Consider the following 16,064-nt stretch of genomic DNA (forward strand, 5'->3'; position numbering starts at 1 on the left):
CTCACTCTGTAGCCCAGGCTGGCCTCGAACTCAGAAATCCGCCTGCCTCTGCCTCCCGAGTGCTGGGATTAAAGGCGTGCGCCACCACGCCTGGCTAATAAATCTTAAAAAAAAAAATTAAAAAAAAAAGGTTTATTGTATGTATCTGAGTGTTTTGCTTACATGTATGTGCATGCAGTGCCCAGAGAGACCAGAAAAGGGCATCCGATGCCCTAGCACTAGAGTTACAGATGGTTCTGAGCCACCATGAGAGGAGCTGGAAACCGAACCAAGCCCTCTGCAAGAGCTGCAAAAAGTGTTTTTAACCACTGAGCCATCTCTCTAGCATCTATATTTTTAGGTCTAAAAACAATCATATTTTTAGTAGATTTCAAATTCAAATATATCTTTTGTTAAAGATTTATACTTTTGAATTATGGCTCCTTTAATAAATAAAGAAATAATACTTGAACCAGGTGTGATGTGGCACACACTTTTAATCTCAGCACTCAGGAGACAGATCATTGTGAGTTCAAGGTCAGCCTGGTCTACATATCTACATAGTGAGTTTCAGACCAGAGAAAAGGAAAGAAAGGAAGGAGAAAAAAAAGTCCTGAAATTCCAATGTGATTAATACCAGTCGCTTCCTTTTTCCCACCCAGTGATTTTTGCATATACTAAGTCTCCTCCACAGGGAAGAGGGGAGGACTGTGTAAGTCAGAGTTTGAGACTACTCCACCTCTCTCTCTGCACACCCACTGATTCGCCTATATAGTGGGGTAAATAACAGGAGGTACTGCCAGAGCACTGTGAATGCCAGGTTCAAAGGAGGCATCTACTGGGCCAGGTGCTGCTGGCCCAGCCTTGCTGAGGCTATCAGGGACAGGCCTCCATCTCCACAGCCCTAGGATGAGCACCCTCACCCATGGCCCCGCACCTCTGGGCCCCTGTGGTCCTGTACCAGAAGTAGGTGCTCACCTTGGCACTGTGGGCAGAGACTGTGGTTGTGACATACGGCGTCCGGTTCTTCTGCAGCAGGTCAATGTAGACCTCAGCCCCATCCCCGCCATGGATGCGGAGCAGGCTGAGCAGCTCATTGACATCATGGTGAATCCGAAATTCGCTCATAGTTTAGCTCTGAGACACCAACATAACCAAGTTTTCCTGAAGGCAGAAAGAAAGCTGTTTATAACATTAAAACCTAAAGTTCTTCCGACTGACTCAAGCCTTTGTCAGAAAGACCATTGCCAAGATGACGTCAACCGCCGGCCTCTCCCCTTCCCTGGCAGGCTGGTCTATCAAAATTCTGCTGAGATCTTGCCGTACCCATGCCCACAGAGCTTCCAACTGTTTCCCAGCTTACACGACCACTTAAGGAGCCAGTTGTACCAGGTGAATCACTGAAATGGACCCCTCAAGCCTGGTTCTCCTACTTCCGTCCATCATCATGTGACCATGGGCGACCAGGGGGCAGATCTGCTATTTTATCTGAGTTTTTCTGGCCCTCGCCTGGCAGACACAACAATCGTGCCCCTGGGGGAGCTTGCACAGGCCAAGGCTACTGTCTCTGTCCAGACATATTAAAACTTCCCACTCCTAAGGCCATACCCAGGTCTTAAACCATAAACTGTTCATGATTCGTAGATAGTTACAAGAAAGGGGGCTTCTCTCATCTCTAAATAGCTTCCTTTAAGCCTTTAGATATGTCTCAGGAGAGACACTCTTGGCAGTTACCTGGCAAGGGACAGGGACAGTCATGTTAATACAATCGTCCTACATACAGGGAGACAAAGCTACAGTTGAAAGGTACCCTGTAAAGAAACCTGACCGACTCTTAACAGCCTGCTTGCTTGACCTTCTGACACCCCTGGGTATCTATCTCTATTAATCTCCACAGATGTTCTAGAGGTAGCACAACTTATTTAGCAAGTCTGGCATAACCAATCATGAGCAAGTCAGGTGCATACTTGTAACGGCCAATGATTAAAACAAAGTTGGGGTGGAGGTAGAGAGGTATGAAGAGGGAATGATTCTGGAGCAGAGGTTCCCGACCTGTGGGCCAAGACCCCACAACTCTTCCACTGGCATCATATGTCAGATGTCTTACATATCAAGTACTTACAGGATGATTCATAACAGTAGTAAGGCAATAGTTTTATGGTTGGGGGTCAGCAATACACGCACCGTTGCATTAAAGGGTCGAAGCATTAGGAAGGTTGGGAACCACTACAGGCTCCTAGATAATAAAACCAGCCTGTGCCGGTTGGCTTTTGTACACTTGACACAAACCTAGACATATCTGGGAAGATGGAATCTCAATTGAGAAACTGTTTCTATCAGATTTAGCCTGTAATCAAAGCATATAGGGCATCTCTTTGATTGATGACTAATGGGGGAAGGCCTGGATCACTGTGGGGGGGATGCCACCCCCTGAGCAAGAAAGCAGGCTGGCCTGGGGTGTGTGTGTGTGTGTGTGTGTGTGTGTGTGTGTGTGTGTGTATGTGACATTCACCTTTAATCCCCAGCACTTAGGAAGCACAGACAATCACAGATCTCCTAGTTCAAGGCCAGTCTGGTCTCAGAACAAGACAGGGCTACACAGTAAAAAAAAATAAACAAAAGCCCCAAAACAAAACACCTAACCAAGCCAGGCAGTGGTGGCACACGCCTTTAATCCCAGCACTTGGGAGGCAGAGGCAGGTGGATTTCTGAGTTCTAGGCCAGACTGGTCTACAAAGTGAGTTGGCCAGGACAGCCAGGATACACAGAGAAACCCTGTCTCGGAAAAACAAAAACAAAAACAAAAAAACAACAACAACAACAAAAAAACACCTAGCCAAGACATGGCCTGTCAAAACCATTTTATAATTTGCAAAATGTCAAGAATCCAAATACTTTTACAGAGACAAAAGTGAGAGAGAGGATATCACGCCTGCTCATAAGCAGCTGTCTAAAGACATAGAGACGCTCACTTCCAGGGCTTAATTACAAAAAGGCTTTCCTTCCTTCATCCCTCCCTCCTTCTCTTCTTCTCCCCCCTCCCCCCACCCGTGCCTCTCCCTGCTCCCCAGCTCCCTCTCCTTAGGAGGAAGGTTTTATTATAAATAAGAGAGAAAACATCCAGAGACATATGGAAGAATCCAGAACAGAGAGAAAGAGAAACAGACAGAGCAAGGCTTGGGCTGAGAGAGAAGGGAGAATAACCCCAAAAGGTTTTCATTTGTATCTATTAAACAGTAGCGTCCCTTCTTTCTTGACACTTATATTCATACTGGGGGAGGGTGACCTATTTTGGGAGAGGAGCAAAGTTAAAGCCCCTCAAAGTGTCAGCTGCACGTTTCGACCGTCTTTTTGTTTATGTTAGGGTTTCTCCCCACACCTGTCTCTACAGCAGCAGGCCCTGATCCCTTCACCCCTGAACCCCGAGCACCAGCAGCAGATGCAGAAAACCCGCAGGCCAGCACCGCAGTCACCGCGGGGCTGTCAAGAGAGGAGTCACACTAACCACGAACTTCCCAAGGCCACTGCCTCCAATTGGATGGACTCCTGGAGAGGACAGAAAGAGCCAGAGAGGCAGTCGTACCGTGGAGCGAGACAAGCCCGGGCTGGCGGACGGAACCGCCGGCAGCAGAGGCCCAAGAGAATCAGGCTCTTCCCTGCTGCAAGCCAGCCTGGCTCCGGTACCCGATCCAGCGCCAGGCTCCAGCCCCGCCCTTCTCCGACCAGTTCCCGCCACAACACAGACCCAGCCCTGACTCACCTCCGCGCGTCGCGTCCCGCCCCGCAGGGTCGCCACAGGAAGTTATTAGACGTCACGTCCGTCACCACCCCTCCGACGGTGGCCGAAGGGCCGCGGCGGCCGTGGTGATGTTGCTTCCCCCTGCACTATATTCCCGCCTGGCCGGGGAGCCAGGGGCAGCCGAACCGCTGCCCGTGGAGCGGAACCCTGCGGCTGGGGAGGCACCCTTCCGATTCGCGCCGCGTGCCGTGCGCTTCCCGCGGGATCACGAATTCTTCGAGGTGCGTGACAACCCGGGCGGAAGATGTCCTGAGCCCCTACAGGGAGGGGCTTAGAAGCGGGACTGTCGCTGTGGGCGGGGCTTGTGGGGACCGGACCTGTGGATAGGATCAAGGGGCTGGACACAGCTCTGTGGGTTGGGGCGTGGCTCAAAGCTGTAGGGCGTGGCTTCGATGCCCAAGTCCACCCACAGCTCTTGACGCCTGTCTTCTGTAGGATGGGGATGTGCAGCGGCACCTGTACTTGCAGGACATGCTCACGCAAGTGTCCGAGACGCCGGAAAAATCCATGTGAGCAGCTTGGCTTCGAGGCCTTACTCGGCTTGCTAGCGCTATCCTGATTCCTCCTCTCTAGTCCGCTTACACCCTGGGACTCCGACCCCTCCCAGTTGACACCAGAGTAGCATCCGCTTAGCACCACCCTGCCCTAACACGAGCATGGCTTGGCTGGGTCTTCCCTCCCCTAGTCTGTTAGTAAGGTTTGGGGTGGCACAAGAAGCGCTCTTCTTGTTTCAGGCTCAGCTGGAATATGGGTAGGAAGTTCCGCCGGAATTCCTGCCTTGGGATAGTTGGGGGAAGGGGGAGACATTTCTCCCAAGAGACACACCTCCTTTCCCAGGGTGCCTGAGTTCACCTGTCAGGTGGCTGGCTGTTGCCAAGTGTTTGCCGCCATAGAAGACTACCAGCACCACTACCACATGATGCACGGAAACACCTGCTCCTTCTGCAACCGTGCCTTCCCCTCCGGGCATTTGCTGGATGTCCACATCCTGGAGTGGCACGACTCTCTGTTTCAGATCCTGGCCCAGAGGCAAGACATGGTGGGTGCTGACTACACTGGGCGCATCTGCAGTGGTGACTGGGATTAGGGTCTTAGGGCAGGGTGAGAGTAGAGGTGACACTTTATTCTTTGTAGTACCAGTGCTTGGTTGAAAGCTGCCCAGAGAAGTTCAAGACCAGCCAAGACCGGAAGGATCACATGGTGAGGCTACACCTGTACCCTGCGGATTTCCGATTTGATAAGCCCAAGACGAACAGAGGGTACGTGAGGGACCCAGTTGTGACTGTCCCCAGTCTTAAGCCTGGGAACAGACACTGTAATCAAATCTTAGTGAGGACACTAACAGAGCAGAGGGTGAGGTGCTAGCAGGTGCTTGTGCTGGTCTGGTGTCTTCCATGGCCCCCTGATGCTACCAGCAGGGCACCGGGGACTGTCCCAAGTGTGTGTGCTTTTCCCATGGAACCCCCTGTGTGCTCTTCACACTTCTCCCATGGAACCCCCTAGGGTTTTTTTTTTTTTCTCTCTCTCTCTCTCTCTGTGCTTACTTTTATAAACTTGTCAACAAAGCTGTCTGTTAGCATGACTGTTTAGACTCCCCTAAGGAGAATAATTCCTGGAATAACTTTTAGAATAATGCTTCTTTGCTCCCTTGAAAAATTGACTCCTTTCCATGAACTCCCATGATCATTCGATAGTGCATCGATGAGGTGACAGCTCATTCTGTGACGTGCATACGTTTGAGGTTCAATCCCTAGCACCTGCCTTAAAAATCCAAGTCTGGTGTGCACCATATAATGCTAGCACCATGAAAGTGAAGACAGAGATTTCTGGAGTTAGGCCAGCCAGCTTAGCCTCGTCTGTGAGCTCTGGGTCCCAGTGAGAGACCTCGTCTCATCCAGGTAGATGGCTCTTAGGAAATGACACCTGAGGTTGTCTTCTGTCCTAAATTTATAAACGTACACCACACACATGAGTATATACACTTCAGCACACACACAAAGATAAACAAATAAAATGTGTCTGAATTGGAGTCTGTTTTCAATCATTGCGGAGCCCATTGCACGGTGGAGTGCTTCAGGAGAATCTGCGTCTTCAATACTTCTCGATTTCTACAGAGCTGGACTAGCTCATTGGAAGTAGTGGCAAGAATCTATATCATCTAGTTGATTTTTAGTAAATCTCTCCCTCGTGGAAAGACATTTGGGGGCTGGGCTATAACTCAGTAGTAGAGTTTGGTTCCCAATATCCCCCTCAGATGGGTTATAACTGCTTGTAATTTCAATTGGATCCCTCCAAGGGATCCACCTTTTTCTTACTTCTAGGTATCCACACACGTGGCACCCAGAAGTGCACACACACATACACATAAATACCAAAATTTTAAAAATCTTAAAGAAAAATCCTACTGGGGGCTGAGTGTGTTGGCGTGTGCCTTTAATCCCAGGACTTGGAAAGCAGAGGCAGGCAAGTCTCAATTTAGAGTCCAGCCTGGTCTGTGTACCAAGTTCCTCTCCTTTTGGCTGGGGGAGGGGGAGTTTGGGGTAGGAGAGGTATCTCTCTGTGAATATGTGTAGCCCTGGCTCACCTGGAACTCACTTTGTAGACCTGGCCAGCCTGTAGAACTCCCAGAGATCACCTGTCTCTTCCTTCCTAGTGCTGGGGTTAAAGGCGCGTGCGACTGCACCCGGCCCCAGCTGTCTTTTCAAAAGAGGAGGAATGAGGGTCATTATACTTAAATTGATAAGTTATCAAACTTAGTTATAGAAACACAACCATTTCCAGGAGCATTCCTCTCTTTCCACTAGCCTGAACATTTCATTTTAACAGTAGATGGTGACAAAATAGTAAAAAAAAAAAACAACATTTTTGCAGGGGAAAAAAAAATAGTGTCTTCCTTCAAAGCTTCGTACCAGGGAGCCAGGTGGAAGTGTTGCTCACTGTTCTGTTCTCTGTAGCCCAGCCATGCCAGCTGTAGCAGATGCAGCAACCAGAGCCCGGACAGATGACAGTGACGCCATGGAGATCTGCTCTGAGCCCGCTGCCCCACCTCCCTGCAGGCGGACCTACAGTCACAGGTCTGTGTGTGCATCTTCCGGTGTGTGCTATGACCCTAGGCTTAAAGGTGGGTGACAATGAGCAGGAAGATGGGCTTAGATGAAGGTGACACCCTGAATGTTTTAGTTTCCCTTCCTTCCTATGCTTTGGATCCTGGAACCCAGCATGTAGACAGACAGACAGACACACACACACACAAACACAGTGTCATCTCAGCTGGGTAGAACTGATGGACCCTCCCCCGCACTTGCCTGCCAGACAGGCTTTCTCAGATTGAGCTAACATCAACTATTATCTTGGGGAAATTTTTGAACAGTGGGGGTGGTGGGATGATCCAGGAATCCAAACTGGCAAGAAGATGGACATGCATGTCCCTCAGTTCCTTCCAACATCCATCTTCCCACAGTTTTTTGGACCTTGGCCTGTGAGTACCCTGCCTGACTGTGGTGGTTGGGTTTCGGCAAGGTAGATAACAGGAAACAAATGCCACAGGGAGCCTCAGCAGGAGCCGACCTTGCTGATGAAATTCTTCTAAGCAAATGACCATGGTACCAGGAAGCTATCCCACAGGAAGGAGGTCTGAGATCAGGAGTTGATCCTAGGACCCAAGAGGGGAGACTCTATTTCCTGAGTGTTCCACAGAGCAAAAGGAGAACATTCCAGAATACAAATGTGAAGGAAGTACAGACAAACTACTGTTTTAAGTTGGGTTGCATGTTGTCAAAAATAATGCCATTGTTTAATATGACTGCTTTTCTGTTCCAGAATACCTTCTACTGTCTGTTTTGGCCAGGGTGCAGCCAGAGGATTTAAAAGCACCAAGAAAAAAAACAAACACCACTGATGGATCCTGGCGAGGAAAGCCAGACAGACTTTCAGGGAGTGGTGTGCCAGGGCCTTTCTCTCACTTCTGGATCAATGCCCTGAGCTGGACCCTTGTCACCTCCTTATTTCCATCTCTGGTCACTTGAAGCAACCAATACATAGAAACTCAGAATCTGCAGGTTCCAGAAATAACCAGGACACACTGAAGGACAGAGATGGAGAGGTCACCTACCTGCTCTGCAGTGGCTACTCTAAGAATGTCACTATTAAGCATATGTAATAAATTCTTTTTCACTGATGGCATCTGTTCTTTTTCGTGTGTTCTTGGACCAGACAGAAAATGGAAGGATTGTGAACCATGAGTATTTTGTTTTCAACACCAAGTGTTAGGGAGATTTGTGCGGTCTCTGCATTGCATAGAAGCTGTGAGGGAAGGTTCCAGCACAGCCACAGGTCGGTCCAGGGTCCTCACTCTCTACGAGACATTCTTGTTGTCTCTGTACCCTCCCCAGCCAGTTAAACACCACTAGGATGTGGTATCTGGAATGGTGCAAGAGGAGACCCTGGGCAGGACGTTGCACACACATTACAGGAATATTGGGGCAGCCGTGTAGCAGATGTTGAGAGAACTCACAGGCATACAGGTCCTACCATAAGCCTAACCATCCCAGGTCTGTTCCCAGTAAACCTCTTCTTTCCTGAGATACTGGAAGCTTGAAAGGAAAGGCAAACAGGAGAGCCATCTTCACTAAAACATAATCCATTTACCCAGATATACACGAGACCAGAGGTTGTTCTACTATCAATTAGCTGTTGCTAATGTCATATTTAAACAACACCAATGAGAGGTCTGAGAAGAAACACAATGTACCTCCTGAAAGTGAAGGTAGCAGAAACTGCCTCCTTGGTGGCAAAATGCCAGGACTACTAGGGAAGGCTTCCACTGCCCGCACAAGGTCACAAATCTAAGGAAGGCAGGAACACAGCATCTCACAGAGACCTTCAACAAAGAGAAATGCTGTACGTTTCTCTTTTGTTGTTGTTTGTTTTGAGATTAGTTTCAGTATGTGTAGGCACACATGAGCCTGCAGAGGCTCTGGCTTGGAGCTAGAGTCACAGACTTCTGTTGTGGTTGATGGGAATTGAACTTGGATCTTCTAGAGGAGCAATGTGTGTTCTTAACCGCTGAGCTATCTCTCCAGTCCAAGAGAGAGCTTTTAAAAGAGCCAAATGGAAATTCTGGAGGTGGAAGTTCAGTGCTTGAAACTTTTAAAAATTCACTGAAGGACTCCCAGGGAGAGATTGGATAATGCAAGTCAAGGAACTGAGAAAAGTGAAAAGACTAAGTAGGCTATATGGCTGTCATCTGGAATTCCAACACTGGGAAGACTGAGAGTTCAAGGCTAGCCAGGGCAACAGAGTAAATCCCGGATTGGGAGAGGGACAAGGAATAGAGAAAAAGGAACTTTTTAGAAAAATAGGAAAGATAATCTTAAAATTGATATGGATGCTCAAAAGAGTAATGCTAGAGATATTACCGTACCTGATTACAAATTCAAATACAGAGCTATAATATAAACAACCCAGTAGCTACTTAGAGAACCATTTTCTTGAAAAATCTAAAAACAAAAGAAAACCAGCATGGTAAAGGCACAAAAAGCAGGTAAGTAGATTAATGGGATAAAGTAACCAGAAATAAAATAATAATAATAATAAACAATGAGTGGCTGGAGAGAGGAATGAGGATAAAGTTAGCAGAAATAAGCTCATGTAGCTAAAGTCATCTAATCTGAAAAAGGTGTCAAATATACGGGAGAAAAGATAAACTCTTTCAGGTATGGTGCAGGGAAAGAGTGGGTGGCGTACATACAGCAGAAGGAAACCAGGCCCTTGGCTTTATCTGGACAAAACTCAAGCTGGATCAAAGGTCTTAATACAAGACCTGGAACTCTGAAACTGTTAGGAAGAAAACATGTCAAGATGAAGGCATGGGCAAGGGCTGTCAATGAAGAACCTAAGAATCTCAGGAAATCCAAGACCTGACGTGCAAGATGTACCAGAAATAGAGGCTGCACCATGAAGAGAATGGGAGCAGCTCCTCGCTGCTGTCTAACAAGCTATTACTATCCAGCTAAAGCAGTGGGTGTCAACCTGTGGGTCTCAACCCACAGGGCCACATAACAGATGCTTACATCACGTTTCATAGCAGTAGCAAAAATATAGTCACGCAGTAGCAACAAAGGTAATTTTATGGTTAGAGGTCACCACAACATGAGGAACTGTACTAAAGCGTTGTAGTGTTAGGAAGGTTGAGAGCCACTGATCTAGAGTCTAGGAAGAACTCAAGGCATTAAACACCAAAAGAATAATAGTACTATTGTGATGGTTTATGCTCACCCTAGGGAGTGGCACTATTAGAGGGTGTGGCCCGTTGAAGTGGGTGTGGCCTTGTTGGAGTGGGTGTGCCCGTTGGAGAGGGTGTGGCCCGTTGAAGTGGGTGTGGGCTTTTGTGTTAGCTGCCCAGAAGCCAGTATTCTAGCAGCCTTCAAATGATGATGTAGAACTCTCAAATCAACCTGCACCTTGCCTACCTGGATGCCGTCATGCTCCCACCTTGATGATATTGGACTGAATCTCTGAATCTGTAAGCCAGCCCCAACTACATGTTGTTTTTATGAGGATTGCCTTGGTCATGGTGTCTGTTCACAGCAATAAAACCTTCACTAAGACAACTATCAATAACTACACAACTGAATTGAAGTTATTAGAAGTGACCAATAAGTATATGAAAAAGAGAGATTCCACTTGACTTGTCAGGATTATAATCATCAATAAATGAGGACAAAGGCTGAGGGGGTGGCTTAGTACTAGAAATCAAGTATTGCACTTGGACAGGACCAGAATTTAGTTCCCAGCAGATATCAGGCAGCTCACACTGCCTGTAACTCTAGCTTTAGAATATCCAGTACATTCTTCTGGTCTCCACAGCACTTACACTCACATGCATAGAACCCCATACAGGCACACATATGTAACTTTAAAAAATAATATTTTGAACCTGGTCTCACTATGTAATCTGGATGGAACTTGCTATTGGAAGCCAAATTGGCCTTGAGCTCACAGAAATTTGCCTGGCTCTACCTCCTGAGTTGTGGGATTAAAGGCATGCATTATCATACCTGGAAATAAAATAGGTTTTTCAAGACAGGGTTTCTCTGTGTAGCCCAGGCTGTCCTGGAATTCACTCTGTAGACCAGGCTAGCCTCGAACTCAGAAATTCGCCTGCCTCTGCCTCCCAAGTGCTGGGATTAAAGGCGTACGCCACCACACCCAGCATAATATAACTTAAAAATAAAAATAAATGATTGGCAAGAGAGACAGCTTAGAGGTTAAGAGCATTGGTTCTTCCACAGGGCCTTCTGGTCCTCCGTTCAGTTCCCATTGTCTACATGGTGGCTTACAAGCATCCCATGGGATCCAACATCATCTTCTGACCATACACCATACTGTACATAGTACACAGACACATGCAGGCAAAATACTCATACATATAAAAGAAAAAGTCTCGGAAATTTTAAATGAAAGCAAAGTCTGGAGAAGATATTGGGAAAAAGAAGTATACTACAGGAATCAAAATGGTGGTGACTCAAAAACTAACAACATAAACATAAGCTACATCTTACTCCTCAGGACATAGACACACATAGAGCAAGGAGGGGGACAGATGATTGTGGAAACAGTGTTGTGGGCTGAAGAGATGGCTCAGCAGATAAGAACACTGATTACTCTTCTGAAGGTCCTGAGTTCAAACTCCAGCAACCACATGTAATGAGATCTGACTTCCTCTTCTGGAGACAGCTACAGTGTACTTACATATAATAAATAAATAAATCTTAAAAAGTGTAAAAATGTAAAACAAAACAAAACAATGTTGCAGTATCAGAGACACAGTCACTGTCTGACCCAGCAGCTCCTCCACTCTTAGGTCCATACCCCACGAAAAATAAAGATACATTCACCTAAAAAAATGAGTACATGAACCAAGTTCATTGCAACTCATATAATCATCAGCTACAAAAAGGATAGACAAGTGGGTTATGTGCATAGAACTGGAATATTTTTCAGCCAGAAAAAGAATGAGTAACTGATATGAACATGCTAAGAATGAACACTGGAAACTAAATAAATGAGAACACAGACACATACTCTCTGTCTCTCTGTCTCTCTCTGTCTCTCTCTCTGTCTCTCTCTCTGTCTCTCTCTTTGTCTCTCTGTCTCTCTCTCTCTCACTGAACAGTTCCATTTTTAGCAAAAGTCCTGAATAGTAAAAGCAACACAGGCAGAGTTCATCTAAACCACCTGCCATCCTTAGGTCCCCTTGGGGGTCCCCAGGCACAGCGATGTTGCTTTTGCCTTTCTGTTGGGCTGAAATAGTCTGTATTCCTCAAGGCACCGTCATGTGTGTTGGATACGTGAATTAGTTCTCCTTTGAATCCTATCAGCACTCCATTTTCACCAAATTCCATGAAATTGGATGCTACTTTGACATCAGAGTGATAAACTCCAGCCTGACAGATGCCTTCCTCAAGCCCAGCACTGATTCCAGCCAGAAATAGGAACACAAGGATACTGTGCTGTAGAAGAAACTCTCATATCCTTCTTTAAGCATAAGATCAGAGTCTGTCGCAGTCTCTTTAAGTTTGGCGTTTAGTATGTCCTTGTCGACAGGCAAACCATGAGATTTGATAGACAACTCTACCATGTAAGGGACTTTCTCTTCCACACTGTGAACAGGATCAGCTTCAATAGTGCAATACTGATCCTTTAACTGCAGCAATTTTCTTCCACATGCATCTGTAACAACTTTACAGTTGTCAATGAAATTATGCATGTTGGGCATCTTTTCTCATTGTAGGAAACCCTACTTAGTGTCATATCAACATCTGTTATTATCTCGACTTTGGCAGTTTCTCCTTTAGTGGAACCACAGATAATTTCTTCTACTGTTTTTTTTTTTTTGGGGGGGGGGTTGTTTTTTGTTTTTTTCGAGACAGGGTTTCTCTATAGCCCTGGCTGTCCTAGAACTCACTTTGTAGACCAGGCTGGCCTCGAACTCAGAAATCCGCCTGCCTCTGCCTCCCAAGCGCTGGGATTAAAGGCGTGCGCCACCACGCCCGGCCTCTTCTACTGTTGTAGGGTTCTTGATATGAATAAGCTTTTCAGAAATTCTGGCATCATCTCGATGATCCTGGTCTTGAGGTCTGTCTTTCTCTCCAAAGTGAATATGTCCTGGATCAGGAGCACACCCACCGTCACACCTGCCACCACTGTGCACATGCCATCACTTGACTGGGCACTGTGTCTACAGTGCCATGACCTCTGGGTTCAAGGACAGGAAGGCCTGCATCTGGCAAGCCCCAGAGTGTATGAGCCCAGGGGTGCAGCCACACACCTCACACTTTTGTTGTTGTTTCTGTTGTTTTGTTTTCTTTCCCCCAAAAAGGGTTTCTCTGTGTGGAGCCCTGGATATCCTGGAACTTACAGAAATACACCTGCTTTTGCCTCCCAAGTGCTGGGACTAAAGATGTGCACCACCACCCACATCTTTTTTGTTTTGTTTTTGTTTTGTTTTTTTTGTTTTGTTTTGTTTTTTTGTTTTGTTTTATTTAATGAGTGTGAGTGTTTTGCCTGCATGCATACCTGTGTACCATGTACATGTCTGGTGCCTGAGGAGGCCAAAAGAGGATGTTGGATCCCCTGGGACTGAGTTGTGGATGTTAGTGAGCCACCATGTGGATACTAGGAATTAAACCTAGGGCCTCTGGAAGAGTGGCCAGTGCTCTCAACTACAGAGCTGCATTTCTAGCTCCCTTTTAATTTTTATTATTTATTTATTTAGTTAGTTAGTTTTCTGAGACAGGGTTTCTCTGTGTAGCCCTGGCTGTCCTGGAACTCACTCTGTAGACCAGGCTGGCCTTGAACTCAGAAATCCGCCAGCTTCTGCCTCCTGAGTGCTGGGATTAAAGGCATGCACCACCACTGCCCAGCCCCCTTTAATTTTTAAAACATTATTACTTTATGTGTATAGGTTTATTGTCTGAATGTATCTCTATGCACTATGAGTGTGCCTGGTGCTGGAGGAGGCCAGAAGAGGGTATTGGATCTCCTGGGACTGGAGTTAAATAAGAATTGAACACAGGTCCTCTGGAAGAGCAGACAATGCTCTTAACCACTGATCTATTCTCTAGGCCCCCAAGGCCTGCTTTAAAGGGATTTTTAAAATTATATGTAAATGTGTGTCTGCATTCAGGTATGTGCACATGGTGTAAGTAGCTGTAGAAGTTAAAGGCATTGGATCCCCAGGAGTTAGAGTTACAGACAGTCGTGAGATGCCTGGTGTGGGTTCTGGGAACCAAACTCATAGTCACCTGCTGCCTGTAGATCAAGATGTAGAACTCTCAGCTCCTTCCCCAGCACCATGTCTGCCTGCATGCCACCATGCTTCCTGCCATGATGATAATGGACTAAACCTCTGAAACTGTAAGCCAGGTCCAGTTAAATGATTTTTTTTTAATTAGTTGCTACGGTCATGGTGTCTCATCATAGCAATAAAACACTAAGACTAGAGTTGTCCACTGCTGGGACTGGGAGGTGGAGCTATGGATGTTCATAACCCGCTCTACCTCTCTCTTTCCTTCTCTCCCTCCATTCCTAGTCACATATCAAATGTGTATGAATGCATGTATGCCCAAGAGATTCTTTCTGTATGAGCTTGCATTTTTCATAGTAGATGAAAAAGCTATTTGGATGCCAGGGTAGTGGCTGGGACCAGCAACGGGAGCTAGACTCCTCTGGGACAAGAAAGACAACATGCTCTCGGGCTTGCTTTGAACACAGGAATGGATGACCAGATAGGAAGCTCATGTTCAACCAAATTTTGTCTTCAGTCTACACAGAAGGGGCAGGTGGCACACCACTCTATCATTACAGTATTTCTTGTGTCTCAAGCCTACAACATCTAGCAGGGAGCCATTACTGTCCCTCTCCTTGAAGTGGCCCAGGAGACCTAATGCTACCAGATGTTTTCTATAGCAGCAGGAAATAGGCCAATGCTTACTGAACCCTAAGCAGACCTAAGAGCATACTTCACTATGATACTTCCCGCAGACTTGGAGCTTACCAACAAGCCTGTGATGACTTCCTGAGGGAGGTGTTTTCATGGCTGCACAGCTCCTGATTGGCCCTCCTCTTCTACTAACAGAAGTCACACTCTGAACAGTTGCTGTTGACCTCTGTTTACTGCCACCGGGGTTTGTTGTCCCCAAGCTTAAAACCATTGTTCATCTTTTTGAAGATGAACAATGTTGCATCACCATTCCATTCCTGAAATCAGGTTTATTCTAGAAATTCACAATTGATTTAACAAAGGAAAACCTCATTCCCTTTTAGTTTTTGTTTGTTTTGAGATAGGGTTTCACTATGTACCCTTGACGGACCTAGAACTCTTTCTAGACCAGCCTGGGCATGAACTCACAGAGATCTACCTACCTCTGCCTCTAGAGCTCTGGGAAAGGATCCCCAATAATCTGGAAACAGTGGCTGAAAACTTAACTGCCAATATCTCTTAGGTTGGAAGCATCTCCTTCAGAAGCCAAAAATGGGTCAATAGTACCTTGGTGTTCATACATAAGTCTCCAGTAGCCCAGCAAGCTAGGAGATGGAGGTAACTGCTGTGCAATTCTAGCCACCTGACCCAGAAAGTTGCAAATAAGGTAAGCGTGGTATAAAACCCAGAGTCACCCGCCAGAGCAGGTGTCCCTATCATTGTGCAAAACCACGTATGTTCAGAATAGAGATGAACCTATGGTTCTTCTCATAAAGCTTCAAAGATTACACCCCTTGATTGTTTAGAGGGAATGTTTGGCTGTGTGGTTTGGCTTTCTAAAAGCACAGATGTTATAAATGCGAGGTTATCTCTTCCCCTCACTTGGCCACCTCTGAAACTTAGCTTCTCTCTATTATCAACCATCTCTGTTTAATGCACAATTTTTTCTTAATAACACAATTAAATACAGTGTGGAATGCAATGTAACAGCAAGCTTTGTGTATATGTAAACAGTACTTCCTTAAAGTGAAAATGAGATTATCAGAACCTAGAGCCGACTGAATGACATCATTCACAATATTTTAGGAAAACGGTGGCCCTCTTAGTCGAGGCTTCCCTAGAACACCATCAGATTGGGAGCTGGGGAGGACTGAGAGCACAAGGAAGCCAGCAGACAGTTGCTCTTCCCTAACACCTGGCTTATGTTATTCAGCTGAAGTATGCTCACCGTTCCTCAAATAAGGAAGAGATGGCATTGTCCTTAAATGCCTGCCCTATGACCTTTGTCAATTGTGTATCATC

The 16,064-nt window shown here is 46.4% G+C and overlaps 2 protein-coding genes and 1 pseudogene across 4 annotated transcripts in view; 1 reads left to right on the plus strand and 2 right to left on the minus strand.

The window, feature by feature from the left end:
• Tubgcp2 (tubulin gamma complex associated protein 2) overlaps window positions 1-4,063 on the minus strand; it is a 24,260-nt gene extending 20,197 nt beyond the window's left edge. Inside the window, exons 1-2 of one of the 3 annotated variants that reach the window (XM_021167333.2) lie at window positions 3,740-4,063; window positions 958-1,143 (exon numbers count right to left, since the gene is read on the minus strand). In XM_021167333.2, coding sequence (XP_021022992.1) covers window positions 958-1,107 — 150 coding nt within the window. In that variant the 5' untranslated portion in view covers window positions 1,108-1,143; window positions 3,740-4,063. Of the gene's footprint in view, window positions 1-957; window positions 1,144-3,484 lie in introns of all 3 variants that reach the window. The other 2 variants (XM_021167332.1, XM_021167334.2) reach the window with 2 other exon arrangements.
• Znf511 (zinc finger protein 511) lies at window positions 3,792-7,957 on the plus strand. Its single transcript, XM_021167335.2, has 6 exons — window positions 3,792-3,999; window positions 4,214-4,287; window positions 4,616-4,817; window positions 4,913-5,037; window positions 6,733-6,852; window positions 7,598-7,957. The coding sequence occupies exons 1-6, from the start codon at window positions 3,847-3,849 to the stop codon at window positions 7,674-7,676; spliced, it is 753 nt and encodes a 250-aa protein (XP_021022994.1). The 5' UTR covers window positions 3,792-3,846; the 3' UTR covers window positions 7,677-7,957.
• A 1,630-nt stretch (window positions 7,958-9,587) lies between these two features.
• Window positions 9,588-12,958, minus strand: LOC110298081 (annotated as a pseudogene).
• Window positions 12,959-16,064: the final 3,106 nt, after the last annotated feature.

Source organism: Mus caroli, chromosome 7 (genome assembly GCF_900094665.2).
Source record: "Mus caroli chromosome 7, CAROLI_EIJ_v1.1, whole genome shotgun sequence".
NCBI classification, from domain to species: domain Eukaryota; kingdom Metazoa; phylum Chordata; class Mammalia; order Rodentia; family Muridae; genus Mus; species Mus caroli.

What these genes read in the sequence shown, in the direction of transcription:
- Znf511 (XM_021167335.2), top strand. Translation starts at nt 3,847, where the DNA reads ATGTTGCTTCCCCCTGCACTATATTCCCGCCTGGCCGGGGAGCCAGGG. An exon ending in TGGCCCAGAGGCAAGACATG is followed by an intron (nt 4,818 to 4,912) that starts GTGGGTGCTGAC and finishes TATTCTTTGTAG; the next exon opens with TACCAGTGCTTGGTTGAAAG. An exon ending in AGGCGGACCTACAGTCACAG is followed by an intron (nt 6,853 to 7,597) that starts GTCTGTGTGTGC and finishes TTTCTGTTCCAG; the next exon opens with AATACCTTCTACTGTCTGTT.